The sequence below is a fragment of the Wolffia australiana genome, chromosome 10, assembly GCF_029677425.1.
Source record: "Wolffia australiana isolate 7733 chromosome 10, ASM2967742v1".
NCBI classification, from domain to species: Eukaryota; Viridiplantae; Streptophyta; class Magnoliopsida; order Alismatales; family Araceae; genus Wolffia; species Wolffia australiana.
In genome coordinates, this window is record NC_135844.1 from 7,206,181 (window position 1) to 7,221,915 (window position 15,735).

At 41.7% G+C, this 15,735-nt stretch overlaps 2 protein-coding genes across 2 annotated transcripts; one reads left to right on the top strand and one right to left on the bottom strand.

Annotated features, from left to right (window-relative positions):
* Positions 1-6,204: 6,204 nt before the first annotated feature.
* On the top strand, positions 6,205-9,417 carry PDE334 (ATPase, F0 complex, subunit B/B', bacterial/chloroplast). Its single transcript, XM_078582423.1, has 2 exons — positions 6,205-6,709; positions 9,010-9,417. The coding sequence occupies exons 1-2, from the start codon at positions 6,311-6,313 to the stop codon at positions 9,271-9,273; spliced, it is 663 nt and encodes a 220-aa protein (XP_078438549.1). The 5' UTR covers positions 6,205-6,310; the 3' UTR covers positions 9,274-9,417.
* Positions 9,418-10,876: 1,459 nt separating this feature from the next.
* LOC144708925 (uncharacterized) lies at positions 10,877-11,629 on the bottom strand. Its single transcript, XM_078582374.1, has 2 exons — positions 11,108-11,629; positions 10,877-11,026 (listed from the first exon to the last, which is right to left on the bottom strand). The coding sequence occupies exons 1-2, from the start codon at positions 11,378-11,380 to the stop codon at positions 10,901-10,903; spliced, it is 399 nt and encodes a 132-aa protein (XP_078438500.1). The 5' UTR covers positions 11,381-11,629; the 3' UTR covers positions 10,877-10,900.
* Between the last annotated feature and the right edge of the window lie 4,106 nt (positions 11,630-15,735).

Below are 15,735 nucleotides of genomic sequence, written 5' to 3' on the forward strand. Positions count from 1 at the left end.
GTGTAGGAAGCAAGTTTAAGGATGCATTCACAAAAATCTGCATATCTATTTATATAACAGATGGATGGATGGAAAGAGGGGGTGAAGACCTAGACACCCTTAAAACTAAAGCACAATCAGCCTTTTGGATTGTCAGATATCAAGCTTTGAAGTTGGAGCAATTCTAATTATTTATATTTTCTCCCTCCTTGTCATCAGCGTTGTTGCTTCCTTGTTTTCCATTGGCATTAAAATATCCAATCATCATTCATTTAATGATTGACATGATCACCTCTTCTTCTATGATCAGTCACTTAGAGAATGCCATGTGTCCCTGTGTAGAGGAGAAATACAAAACTGTCAATTTATCAATCAATTTATTGTACTTTTAATCAATTGCGGTGGTACATGTGCATACCACTTGTACAATCATAATTTCAGAATTTTCTCTCTGATTGTTTTATTATTTTCTTCTTGATAATCAAATCACATTTATTGCACTTTAAGTGTTACCTTTTTATATTGGTCCTCCTCAACCAAATCAATAACAAAAATGATAAACTTGTTAGTCAATGATTGGGACATTATGCATTTGTGATTCCTGATGCCAAATATGCTCTTTTCCAAAGGTTACGCAACTAATCATTGCCGAAACTTTTGGTTAGTCGCCATTGGATTTGATCGAATTGTGCCACATTGCGAGGTGCAATTTAAGGCAAAATATATCGATAAATCATTATAAAATGAATCCTAATTCTTAAAAATATAATCCATATGAATTTGGACTTGGAAAATTATTATATTGATGAATATAAAGTCAAACAAAAACTAAAAATATTTTCCAAAGCGGAAAATTAATTTCTTTAAAAATCTGACGTCAGAAATATGTAAAATTTCATATAAAATCTGACGTTAGAAAATTAAGCTTGACAACACACATTTTTAATTATTTAAATCCATAAAATATGTAAATTTCATATAAACAACCCAATACTTAGTGTGTTATGACTAGAGACTCAACCTATCGATTGGTTTAAATCATTGTGATATTAATCATTCTTTATGATCATAATTAATTTGGAAGGTAAATAAAGGTTATTGGGAAACTAGACTTGTTAACTAAACTGATACATGGGCCTAGAGGGTCACACGCAAGTGGTCTTTTGGACGTGGAAAGGTATACCTAAAACTTGGGGATTTTATCAAAATATACACTTATAAAGAGGGAAAGGCCTTGAAAAAAAATCTCCCAGGCCAGAATTACTTTGGGCTCTTCCCTTCTTCTCCCCTTCTTCTCCCCTATCTCATTGTCCCTCTCCATTCTGGATGTGATCGGGATGGCATAATGAAGATGAATAAGCATGAATACAGCTCATCAAGGTGAAGGAGAAGATTTGGTATGCTAGTTATCACTTGGATATGTCGTGAGGCTGCACACTTGAGCAGCTCAACATCTCAATCAAGGGTCCAAGAAATCATGGATATGATTCGTACCAAGGTGATTCGTTCATCATTTTGTTGATGTTATTTTGATTCTGTTATCAGTCTTTCGCTACAAGAATCAATTTAGTTTCGTCAAGATCAAGGCCATAGACTCCAAAAAATTATACTGTAATTATACGTTGCACTTTTGCTTAAACTTTGAGTATAGTAGAATACTGTAATTATCTCAACTTCTTAAAGATAATGAGTTTAAATCTCAAGTTCTTTCTCCCACCTCGATTCCTTTATGAATTCAATATTTTTATCATAGATAAATATTCAATCCTGATAAAAAAATATCACATCAAATGATCAATAACATTAAAACATTCATTTTCTGCTGGCGTGGAATGTAGATATATAAAATACCAATAGACTCTTAACCAATCACTCTAAATATCTAAGTGAAGAGGAATATAAACTCACATATTTATATCTATGCTACTAGAATTCAGTGAGTTTGATTTACTGTTAGATATCAAATGAACATTTAATATAAATTAAGTTAAAAAATGAATTAAATCAAGTTTACCTATCTAATTTACAAGTACTGTATCCTCCTTTTTTATTTTCATTCTTATGGGTGTCAGTACCTTCTCTTAGAGACTATCAACTCAGAGGGTCATAAGAAATTAATATAAGTATACTTATTTTTAATTTTATGCCTATAAAGGATGTGTGTACTTGATTCTTATTATAATAATCTTTTACATTAAGGTTGTATAAATATTATACAAAATTAGATTAGTTTTTAGCACAACATCTATAATATATTAAATAGTATTCAAATCAATGAATAAATATCAAGATATGTTCTGAATATAATGTATTTATGGATGTTACGATTTTTTTAGTTGTGAATTTTACATACAATCACAAATAAGTTATCTATTATGTTAATGTATAAACTTATCATCAAACATTTTTTTCATGTTTGAAAAACATAGTAACCTCCTCTATCATGTTTCAGAAATTAACTTTTGCAGTATAGAAAAAAAAGATAAATGTAAAGGGTGCAAATTGAATGAGGATGCATTTTTTTTATAAGAACATATTTTATATCAATGATATGCGTTTGATATACATGTGTATTTTTATTTATATATATATATATATATAATTTTGTGGATGTCATTTTTTCCAAACAGCCAACAATGAATATATGTTAGGTTGTTGGAAAAGTGTTAAATGACAATCAATTCCTCACAGAATTATTAATTCATTTGTATGATGTCAAATCATTAAATCTTTTCCCATTCTTCGATAATTTATTATTCTATTTAGAAACACACATTTTCAGATTTTGCATGTGGATACACGATATTATATCATGAAAAATATGTCTAAAAATTTATCTAAAAACTTTTATTTGTAATTTTATGACATATTTAATATCATACATGAGAGGGGAAAATGATGGTGTTATTTTTAATATCATTGAAACTTTAATTTTTATAAAGGAAATGCAATCTATAATTTAAGAAACTCAATCAAATATGAATAATGGAAGTGAGGTTGTCTCCACATGGACTGGCCTTTAAAGATATATCTAATGTGGAACTAGGGTCAAGGCAAATAAGATGATAACGTCTGTGATAAGATAAGTTAACTGTATAGGGATGAGATGAAAGAGATAAGGAAGATGATAAGTAGTAAGTAGAAAGAAGTAATTAAAGTAAGGTAGAATGTAAGATGACATATCATAATAGGTAGTAAATGTAGTGTTAGGGAGAACTAGAAAAAGGGAGAAGCAATATATTTACAATAAATTTATTTTTTTATAAAATTATTAGAGGTAGTGAATAAGCGATATAGTGGAGGTTATGGAATTTGATTTACAGTGTTATTAACAAAGGGAGAGAGTAAGTTAGGTCCTGGAAGAATTATTTTTAGATTTTAATTAAGATATGCGAGAAATAAGATGAAGAGAGATTAGTGAGAATACTATTCTTATTAGGTGATATATTAAGTATTAATATTAGGTTGTGTAAGATAGGAGGGATAAATTTAGTAAGTAAAGGAATATTGTGATTTATGAAGTTAGTGAATAGTGTTTTTTTGTAGTAACGTATAATAGGAAGAAGTTAAGGAATAGGGTAATAATTATGATGATGATAATAATAAAGGGATTATTTAATTACATATAGATTAATGCGGTAAAGAAAGATTTATATACTATACGAGTTTAAGATTAAGAGAGATAGGGGGAGAAAAGGTTTTGATCTTTTAGAAGAGTTTACTTAATTAGATGGAGAGGGAGAGGATAAGAGAAGACGATTAGGATTAATAAGAATAATTAATGAATATGTATTTATATCATTATTATTGTTAGGCATAGCTTATAATTATATAATATGGTTTATATAAGTTTAAATATTTCATAAGTAAGTTTTAATATTTTTAATTAGAGAAAATTAGATGAAATGGTTAGTACCTTATCAGTATTTGTCAAAATGCCTCGCATAGGCCGAACTACTAAATTTGAAGAAATCAAACTCAAAAAGTGATTTGAACTTAATCCATGAATCGGAAACTGGTAAACTTGAAAAATACATCGTATGGAGTTCCTTTTTTTGATTTTAGGAAGATGGAGAATGAGGGCGCTGATCGCCATCCCTTTTGTGTGTATCCCTGGCTACCTTCCTTCATGTTGGCATGAATCCGAAGTGACTGGATCCACCAATCTGTCCTCAGCTCCCTAAGCCTCTAGAGAATTGTCACCATCCTTAGATGGCCAGGAAGTTGAAGGATGGCTCTCCCACTGCTGCAGTGTAGCTTGGTCAAGAGATCGTGACATTGGGGATTTGAAGAGCCCTTTTAAAATACAAGGAGGGACCTTCCTTGGCCTTAAATCTTATGGTCCTGCCTTGGGGGTCCATGATGGCAATAGGATGCCTTGTGGCCCCCTTTTTCACCAAAAATCCGCTGCATGGATGACAGAGTCAACGCCCAGAGGCGAAGATGTATGGATCTGCCCTTGGCCATCCTCCGCATAGAATCTAGTTGATGGGATTAAATGTAGCCGTGGATCTCACGTGACTCTGGTACACTCACTAACCACGTCAGCTGCTTCGTTAACCGCCTAGTCATCCGCCCCATCAGCACTTTTGATCCACCTTAGACATGTCATTTTTAAAATATTTCTGGTGGGAAATATTGGCTTGCAAACATTTCTAATTTTATCATCATAGTCAGGTAATTAACATAAGTACACTCTTTAAAAATTTTCTAGTGCAGCGTAGGAGCCTAGCTCATTCAATGCCATGGATTAAAGGACCATTATGATCCAACTTGAAAATATATCAATGTATCAATGACATTGATAAAAGATCGCTAATGGGAAAGATTCTTGCAAATGTTTGTCATATTAATATGACAACTCAGAGAATTACCCAGGACAAGTTGGCATGGAAGAGGAGAAGTATAAGTACATCCTTTAAACTTTATCGGATCACTGCAAAAGTAATCTTCTATTATATGCCAGATATTAGAGGGGGCCAGGTGCTCAGTTTCTCTCTTTGACTCACCTTGTTTCTCTTATAGGTTTTAATCCCTCTTGAATTTCAACATCTAGCATCCCTTATCACATTTATAAGATTGGTAATTAGCTAGCTACCGTTCATCTTAATGTCAAAGATTTTCAAATGGTTCACCATACCATATAAACAAAATTATTATTTAAATATAATACATAATTAGAATTTTCATTCTCCTGGAATCATTAGGGATAAGTTTTGCATGCTAATGTGAATAATGCAAAACAAAGATGACTGAGGGTTCTACATCCATGACTAAATTTCTTTCAAAAGTTTAGGAGGTTTATTTTTTAAGATTTTACATGTTTGTGAATTTTGAAATTCAGATATTAATCTCTCTAGTTTTCCATCCTCACTGGCATACAAAACCATCCAAACCATCGATTCTCCGGAGGTAGAGAACCTCAGAATAAACAAACACTCACACACGGAGACTAAGATGCAGGACTGAATTACCATAACAATCTTCTTAGCTCACCATAGCGGATATCAGTTACGTAGGACTCTAAAATTAAGTACATAATAGTACTCAAAAAAGGCGCACCACACAAAGCATCAATACCGATTCTCACATGTAAATTATGGGACAACTGAAAAACCAATAAACAACCCAGAGATTTTTTTTTCATAGAAAAAAAGTAGACTACAGTGCACAACTTTCATGTTCTACCCAGACTATAGTGCACAGATGCGGACGGGACGGGTATTTTGTCAGTGGATGGAAAAATTGTACCTTCCGGGAGTTTAGACGAATGACGGTATGCAGAATCGTCCGTCGGTCTCTAAAGGAAACGATTATTTCGTATGGGGCCTCAGACGGCGAACTGAACAGTCTCTGCGTCCCGTGGAAGTCAAGGAGGCTACGAGCTCCAGCCGGCCGATGCACGTGCCGTGCCACATGTCAAATTCTGAGTGCCCTAATGCCGACGCACGGTCGTCACGTAAGCACTACTTCCTCCCAGACATCGTACGGGACGGTTATATCTCGGACGGGACAGGACATGGACGAAAATATTTGGGACGGGACGATACATACGAACCTCTAAAACAAATAGGGTCGATCCTGCACCATAACCCAGACCCATGAGCCCTTCCCCAGTACCGAGTTATGGGCAACCCTCCCCGGGAAGACCCAGAAAAAAAAATCAAATTTTTCTGTGGCCAAGAGATAGGATAGAGGATAGCGAGGGACTTCCTCTCCCATTATCCCCCCTCCCCAATCCTCTTCCCCCATCTCTGACACCGCAAAAAAAACCACCCACAGAGAGAGGCAGAGAGAGAGAGAGGGAAGCGAGCTTCAGAGGAGCAGACCCATGGCGAGCGCTGTCATGGCCTCTTGCAAAACCCCCTCGCGGGTCCTCTTCTCCACGTCTGCGCCCAAGTCCCCGCCGGCCGCGCAGGTCGCCGCGCGCAGGCTGCCGCAGCTCCGGCGCGCGCTCCTCGCGCTGCGCCCGGCGAGCGCCGGCAAGGCCGCGGCCATGGCCGCCGGGCTTCTCGCCGCCTCCTCCCTCCCCGCCATGGCCGCCGAAATCGAGAAGGCCGCGCTCTTCGACTTCAACCTCACGCTCCCCGCCATAGCCGCGGAGTTTCTCCTCCTCATGGTCGCCCTCGACAAGATCTACTTCACCCCGCTCGGCAATTTCATGGACGAGCGGGACGCCGCCATCCGCTCCAAGCTCGGCGACGTCAAGGACACCTCCGCCGAGGTCAAGGTACGGCGTCCGATGACGTTTTCCGCGTCATCCACTGCTTCTTCTTCGCTTTCCTTTGCTGCCCGTTTTTTCTACTAGGATCTAGGAAGGGGGAGTGTCGGTTGACGCGCGCTTAGCGTCGTCCGAAGTCGACATGGCTTCGTTGGTTTTGATGAATTTGGCTCGATGACGCTTCCGTTGACGGTAGGAACGTCAACGGCAGCTTCGACTTCACACTCCCTTACTGCCGTTTTTAACAAGATCGAGGGGGAAGTGTAGGATGACGCACGTCTGACGTCAACCGATTGTTATCCGAAGCTCGATGACGTTGACGTCGACATGGCTTAGTTGGTTTTGATGAATTTGGCCTGATGACGTTTCCGTTGACGGTAGGAACGTCAACGGTGGCTTCCTCTTCACACTCCTTACTGCCGTTTTTAGCAAGATTGAGGGGGGAAGTGTAGGTTGACGCAGGTCTGACGTCAACCGATCGTTATCCGAAGCTCGATGACGTTGACGTTCAGTATGAATGAGAGTTTCCGAGTTTTGTTTTGGAGTTCCGGAGTTCTGGAGTTTGCTGTCCAACGAGAAGCAGTCCGGAAAAGCAGCTCTCCAATCGGGAAGGCAGTCCAACCTGTTCCGGAGTTCTGGCGCTTTGGTGTTTCAAGTCCCAGCTGCGATGCGGATTCGAGGCCGCATCGCAGTCCTCTACTGCCCGTTTTCTACCAAGATCTAGGAGAAATGTCAGCTGATGATGATGAATGGTTGACGTCAACTAGACATGGTTGTTCTGTTCTGTTCTGTTCGTTTAAAGCGAACAAAAAATTCGCACAAAAGAAACACACAGGGCCTTGTTCTTTGTTCTTTGTTCTGTTCCTTTTTTGTGCAAGAACGAACAAAATTCGCACATTCGAACAAAATTAGAATAAAATTCGCACAAAGCAAACAATAGAACCGCAAACGGGTCTGTGCAATGATCTGTTCGAATTTGATATTGTTCTGTTTGGAAAACTGAACAGAACGAACAATTCGCACAAAAGGAACCAAACAACCATGCCTGACGTCAATTGATCATCATCTGGATTCTACTATGAAGTCTTTGTCATCAAAAATTTTAATTGACGATGTTGACGTTAACGATAGAAACATCAACAACAGCTTCATCTTCTCTCTCTACTACTGTCCTTTTTGCCCAAATCTAGGGAGAATCTCAGTGACAATGACGGACAGCTGATGTTAACCACTCTTCATCTGAATTCAACATGACATTGTTGTTTTGAAAGAACATTGCTCGATGATGTTGATGGTGGTGATGACAGCATCATCAGCTGTCTTGTCTTCATACTCCTCTACTGTCTGTTCTAGGGGAATCATTGGTTGACGATGACGCACAGTTGAGGTTTACTGATCGTCATTCGATTTTGACAATGATGTCATTGTTCTGAACATGGATTGATAACGACGGCAATGTCAACGGCAGCTTCACACTCTGTGGCTGGTTTTTACCAAAATTTAAGGGCAATGACAAGGACAGACGGTTGATGTCGACTGCTTGTCATTCGAATTTGACATGGTATCGTCATTTCAAACATGGCTCGATGATAACCACGATGATATAGGTTGTCATCAACTATCAATCATCAAAAAAATTTCTATGAGATTGTCATTTTGAGTTTGAGTCCATGACGTTGACGTTGACATTGACAATGGTAGCGTCAATGGAAGCTGTACTTTCAAACGTTCGGAGGTCTGAAAAAATTCATTGGTCATCGCTAATGTGGTCAATGACGTTGATGATGAAGCTTGATGTCTACAGGTCATGATCCAAATTCTTCAATGACATCATCGTTTTCAATGTGGGTCGATGACATTGAAAACGCTAGCGTTTTAATTAATATCTAGTATCATCATCATAGACAGGGTCGATGACATTGGCACTGTTCTTGACTTCTTACCAGAGCTTGGCAAATGACGGAATTTGGATGACAGACAGTAGATGTCAACCATCATTTATGTTGAAGGATAACATCCTGTCTTTGAGGAAAAGTGATGCCCTTGCGACAAGCTATAAGTTTTAGGACAGCCGTAACGCAAAAATTCTAACAGTTTGCTACATGGGTAGATGACGTTGACGATGGCGACATCAACGGCAGCTTCATTTTCACATTTGATTTTTAATTGTTAACCAAAATTTAGCAAAATGACTGCTGACAATGGAGATCACTTGACCCAACTGCTCGTCATCCAAATCCATTGATGACAGCTCCATTATCAATGTGGTTCGATGACGTTAAGGTTGACGTGATGATTGTTGTATGAAGGGAATGGAGGAGCAGGCAGCAGCGGTGATGAAGGCAGCTCGGGCCGAGATCTCGGCAGCGCTGAACCAGATGAAGAAGGAGACGACGGCGGAGCTGGAGCAGAAGCTGGCTGAGGGCAGGAAGCGGGTCGAGGCAGAGCTCACCGAGGCACTCAGCAACCTCGAGCGCCAGAAGGAGGAGACAATTAAAGCCCTTGACTCGCAGATCGCCGCTCTCAGCGACGAGATCGTCAAGAAGGTCATCCCTGCCCCCCCTGCTCCTTAATCTACTGTCTGTCCTCTACTTGTCCGTCTTGTTGTTCTTCTTCTTGGATCTGTAATTACCTGGCTACCTGGGTTTTCCCATATTTTCAGAAAAAAAGATAACGCTGTATGTCCCAAGTATCAAAATTTGATGCCATTATCTGAATGCCCGGTTCATCGGTGGATAAACCCTGTTGAATTGTTCATCCCTTTGATTATCAAACAAGCAGATTGTAATTACCGGGCGATGGGGTTTTTCTCGCTCTCTCAGAAAGAGGATAACGTTGTATCTTCACATAATAAAAACCTTGCGCCATTTTTTAATTATCCAGTAGATCCCCATCGTAATAACCCTGTTTGTGTTGTTTATCCGATGATCAGAATGAAAAAGGGAGTGAGAGGGCTGTTGACAATTTGCTCGAATTTTTCATCTGTAGATCAAAATCAAGAAGGGTGAAACTCCGTTGAATTATTCATCCTCCGATCACAATGAAGAAAGAGAGAGGGTTGAGAATAAACCTGTAGAATTGTTCATCCGACCATCAAAATTAAGTAAGAAAAGACAAAGGGTTGAAGATAACCCGTTGAATTGTTCAACTCTGAGAGAGAGAGAGAGAGAGAGAGAGAGAATGATAGAGGGTTCAAGATAACCCGAGCATCCGAGCATCAAATCAAGAAAGATACGATGTAAAAGATAACTCCGTCGATAGAGTGTGTGCGCGCGCGTGTGCGTGTGTGTGATAGAGAGAGAGGGAGGGAGAGAGAGAGAGAGAGAGATAACCACGTTCAATTGTTTAGACAAGGATCAAGATCAACGGGGAGAGAGAGAGAGAAAGAATGATAGAGGGTTCAAGATAACCCGTTGATTTGTTCTTCCGAGCATCACAATCAATAAAAAGACAATGTCGAAGATAATTCCGTTGAAGTTTTGAAGATAGAGAGAGAGAGAGATGAACATAACCACGTTCAGTTGTTTAGACAAGGATCAAGATCAACAGAGAGATAGAGGGAGAAGAGAAAGATGAAAATAACCACGTTCAATTGTTTAGCCTAGGATCAAGATCAACACACAAGGAGAGAGAGAGAGAGAGAAAGGGAGAGAGAGATGAAGATAACCACGTCGAATAGTAATCCGATGATCAAGATAAAGAGAGTGAGGTAGAGAGAGAAATATAGAAAGTTGAAGATAACCCAGTTGAATCGGATCAAGATCAAAATCAAGATTAAGAGAGAGAGAGAGAGCGAGAGAAAGGGTTGAAGATAAATCCGTCAACATATTCATCCGATGATCACGATAGAGAGAGAGAGAGACTGTGCGTAAAAACGAAACAATTATCGTCCTCGTCATCTACTCTTGGGCGGGCTTCTTGTTTCAAAAACGGTACCAAGGATCAAGATCAACAGATAGAGAGAGAAAGGGTTGAAGATAACCACGCCGATGAGTAATACGATGATCAAGATAGAGAGAGAGAGAGAAGTTGAAGATAACCCCGTTGAATTGGATCAAGATCGAGAGAGGGAGAGATGGAAAGGGTTGAAGATAACCCCGTCGACGTGTTCATCTGACGATCAAGAAAGAGAGAGAGAGAGAGAGAGAGAGAGAGAGAGACTGTGGGCGTAAAAACTATACAATTATCGTCATCTTATATCTACTCGCGGGCAGGCTTCTTGTTGAAAAACCGATATCCAAACTCCTTCTCCGCACCGCACTTGCACCGAAACGACAACGTCGCCTCCTCCCATTCTTCCTCCTCCGACGGGCACTGCTCCCCATTCTAAAAACCCACATCCATTCAATCAAATCAAGACGACCCACCAAAAAAAAAATCAAAGTAAACTACATTTAATCGATTTACCGGAGCAATCTCAGCAACTTGCAGAGGAGAAGTTTCCTCCTCGACCGTGTTCTTCGAGGAAGAATCGTCGAAGGCGAGCAAGCGAAGCTCCGTCGTGTTCAACTGGGAGGAGCTGGGCGTCGCGGCGGAGGAAGAAACGGGCGGCGGGGAGGGAGATCGGACGGCTGGGAGGGCTCCATCGCATCTTCTTCTCTTGAGTCTGCACCATCGACGGCTGTCGTCAGTGGGCATCTCGCTCGATTCTTTAGCCTGCCCTTCGCCTCTCTCTTTCATTGTCGGAGATTGAATTGAGAGACGACGTTTGAGAGAGGTCTGCACGTCGGTGTTCTCTCTATGTTGAGATGGTGGCGTCTTTGTAGAGGAGGAGGGTGGGTGCAACGGAGAGAGACGTTGCACAAGGCAACGGTCGAATTCTGTTGGATTACCGTTTTTCTTTCTCTCTCTTTGGTGATCTTGAGTTCTTTTTATTTTCTAAATTTTTTTAGTGTCGTTTCGGTTCCCCAGTCGGCTTAATGGGCCGGCGAGTAAAGACCCGTGGCCCAACTTACCAGTCCCACGACGAGATTGGGCCCACCTTAAGCAGACGGGTGAGATAAGTCAATCGGGCTCACTTATGGGCTGCCCAGCTCGTCAGCCACTAGAAGGAGGCCAAATTGCAGATGACCGAGACCACCCTGAGCTCCAATCTCAGAATCAAAAAACACTTCTGAGGGGCCTCTCGGCCGACGACCCATCTCCATCTCGCACGGCCAGGTTTGGCGGCACGAAGGACAGCAAGAGCCTTCCAGATTTCAGATGGGAATGCCGCTGGATCGCCGACGACGAGCTTCCAGGAGCTCACTGGCAGTCTAAATTGGCCCGAAACTGCCTACCATTGCAAGAGTACTGACCGGGTCATAGGGACGACGGCTTGAGGCTACCCATGCACAGGTCCCACTGTGGGAGCTCTCGGGAACCACCGGGAGCTCGCCTGGGTTCAAGGGAGCCGTCTCCGCCACGATGACTATGGTTGGGACCTCGTCTATCGCCCTTGATGCCCCGTCATGACAGCCGGGCCTTCACCGGAGACTCCGATTCGGATCGCGATGAGGACAAAGATTATGAATGGCGAGGGCCCATTCGACGAGGACACCGCCATGGCAATCAGCAACACCAGTCCCCTCGCCATCATCGGTTTGCTGAAACACCATCCTTCACGGGAGGGCATCCAGAGCATTGGACGCGGCACGTGGAGCATTACTTCCGATCGTACCCAGCTCAGGACGTCGAGTGACTCCAAGTTGTCTTGTCATACATGGAAGGCAAAGCGTCAGCATGATTCTGCTTCAAAGATGACCGAGCCGGATTTGTCAGCTGGGACAATTTCAAACAAAAATCGTTGCATCGCTTCGTCTTACAACCCTGGGAGGCATACCATCAATTGTTTAAGCTCCATCAAACGGGCTCCGTGGACGAAGTGGTCTTCTCCTTTGTCGACTTGGTTGGCTACTTACCGTAGATATCAGAAGAAACTGCTATGCACGCATTGTACTCGGTTCTGCGACTGTCTCTCCAGGTGGAGATCGACCGACGGGAGCCTCGTTCCACTAAAGCCCTGATAGACTGCGCATTCAAAGCCGAAAAACTTTGAGGCCAATTGGAACCATCCTCCTCTAGCAAAGTAGCATGGCTCAGAGATCCGGGGGTAAATTGTTAAGAAGCTTCACTGCCCCAGCTCAATTGGGTGCAATGACAAGAGGAACACTGCCTCCACAGGCCCCATGCCAACTTCGCCTAACTGCGAATGAGTTTGCCGGCCGAAGAGCACAAGGGCTGTGTTTCTAATGCAACGAAAAGTTCACCCCAAGACATGTGTACCGTAAGACGCTCAACGTCTCTATAGTTATGAATAAAGAGGACTCGATGGGTATTCTATCAGATGATGAAGCAGAGAGGGGGGACGACGCCAGCTCCCTTGCTGACAGCCCGCGCAAACTATAAAGGATCACTCTTCAAGTAGTTACCAACATGTCATCGGCGCATTCTGTGCAACTCAATGGTCGTATCCAAGACAAAGAGGTCATCATTGACTCAGGGGCGTCCAACAACTTCATCACTGAGCTTGAGAAGGCAGCAGACTACTCTGTACCGCATTCTTTACGGAGATAGCAGATGGACCTAGGGAATGGAGTTGTGTTCCGACATTCAACTCCAAATTCAAGAGTATTCAGCAACTGTCTCTTTTTATCTGGTACAAGATCTATGCCTCGATGTCATATTGGGCGTCTCTTAGCTCCGCACCCTCGGGTGAACGTCGACACAATGGGACCTGTTGCTACTACGGTTCCAAGTGGATGACGTATGGCACACACTATAGGGTGATCTAGGTGAGATCCAACTCGGAGTAGCATTGACGTCATCATGGACCTAGCGTGACCAACCCATAGTTATGGGACTCTGCAAATTGTCCATAACTTCGTCGGTGGCCTTGCAAGAAGTGGGGGCGAAGACAAAAGACAGTGTTGTTAAGTTATATCAGACACAATTTTTCGTCCATTTTTCAGATGCCAAAGACACTAGTGCCGCACCATTCATACAGCCAACAGATCATGTTGATCCCATGGGCGGAGGCAGTCAACTACCGTCCGTATTGGTATTCCCACCTAAAGAAAAACGAGTTGGAAAAACTGGTGGAGGAACAGTTGTTTGCAAGTATCATCCCACCATCATGCAGCCCCTACTCCAACCCAGCTCTACTAGTGAAGAAAAAGACAGGCAGTTGGCGGTTCTGTATTGACTATTGGGTCCTCAGTAGTGTCACCGTGCCCAATCCATTTCCTATTCCGATGGAGTACACAAGCTCCTAGAAGAGCTCCATGGCACGATGGTCTTTTCAAAGCTTGACCTCAAGTTGGGGTATCACCAAATTCGCATGAAGCCCAACAACATCAAGAAGACCGCATTCCGCATGCATCAAGGGTATTTACGAGTACTTGGTGGTGGCCTTCGGACTGTGCAATGCATCTGCCACCTTTCAACCCCTGATGAATGGGATCTTTCAACCCTTCATCTGAAAGTTTGTGTTGGTCTTCTTTGACGATATCTTAATCTATCGTCGCACCATAGATGAGCATGAGGCACACTTACTAACGGTCATGCAAGTACTGGCAGAGCCTTAACTGAGCATCAATACAAAAAAGTGCTCCTTTGCACAACCACGATTGGAATATTTGGGACATTGGATTTGAGTTAAGGGAGTAGCCACAGATGCAGAAAAAATTGAAGTTGTCCACGAATGGCAACCCCCTCAAAATCTATGCCAGCAGTGATGATTTTTGGGTTTGGTAGGGTGCTATTGATAATTCATCAAGGGTTATGCTTCCAAGGCTTGGCCTCTGACCCAACTGCTCAAAAAATGATATTTCCAATGGGGATAGGTAGCGCAACATGCATTTGAAGAGTTGACGCACGTGTTGTCATTAGTACCTGTACTGGCTCTCCTTGACTTCATGCATCCATTCATGATCAACACAGATGCATCAGAAATGGGAGTGGGTGCAATGTTGCTGAAAAATGAACACCCCATCGCATTCTTCAGCAAGGCCCTGCCAACCACCATCCAGAACCACTCAACTTATGCAAGAGAGCTGATAGCAGTGGTCTTTGCAGTTAAGAAATGGTGGCATTATCTAATGTTCCACGTGTTTGTCATACGCACAGATCAAAGAAGCATCAACCACTTGCTCGAGCAAAGAGAAATACAAGGTGGATATAATCAATTACTCTTGAAACTGATGGGTTATCATCAAAGAGAAATCCAAGGCAGGCAGATCAATTCAAGTGGTCGATGCACTATCCTACCAAATGACATCGGCGGACAAGACTGCACATGTTGTATAACTCTCTCCATGGGGCAATGTAGAAGGCCTACAATAGGAGGTGTGATGGATATTATGTGGACGTCAAGCCAATCACGCTATCATGTTTATTTAAGTTCATTGAATAAAATATTTACGTTCATTATTATTCCGTGCAATGTTCATAATGAAGTCCAAGAATACGTGCAATGACTTAGTGAATTATAATGAGATCATAATACAGGGATCACTAGTCTTTAAACATGTATTCTAAATATTCCTATTCAATGGATAGTTGAGACATACATCAAATTATCAGGATAGAATAGCACTAGTTGATCCTACTTAGCTGATCCTATGGCAATTAGTATAGTGACACTAAGGACAGATAGTGGGTGCTCTTTGGAGAAAGAGTTCATTGAATTGATCCATACGAATCCTTGAATGGTATTATACTTAAACATCAATTGGGTTGATTCAAGTGACGGTTGTATAAGTGATCCACTAACCTGAGACACGAAGGACATCTCGTGAGTAGACAACTACGTTTTGACTATGACTTGCGGGCCTCTAATCATGGGATTCAAATAATTTATATATCGTACGTAGTACGACGCTTATGGAGATGATTGAGTGGTCAAGACGGGATCATCTGCCCTCGATATAAGAGGAGATTGACTCATGGAAGACGATGCAGAAAAATCTCTGGCCAGGGTAGTGAGGATATTGGATATTGGAGAAGGCATTCTCTAATAATCCCCGTTACGCATCAGTACTAATCGAATGACAGCT

Coding starts and splice junctions, on each gene's coding strand:
- LOC144708925 (XM_078582374.1), bottom strand. CDS start 11,380: ATGAAAGAGAGAGGCGAAGGGCAGGCTAAAGAATCGAGCGAGATGCCC. Junction 11,027..11,107: donor AAGTTGCTGAGATTGCTCCG/GTAAATCGATTA, acceptor GTGGGTTTTTAG/AATGGGGAGCAGTGCCCGTC.
- PDE334 (XM_078582423.1), top strand. CDS start 6,311: ATGGCGAGCGCTGTCATGGCCTCTTGCAAAACCCCCTCGCGGGTCCTC. Junction 6,710..9,009: donor ACACCTCCGCCGAGGTCAAG/GTACGGCGTCCG, acceptor TGTTGTATGAAG/GGAATGGAGGAGCAGGCAGC.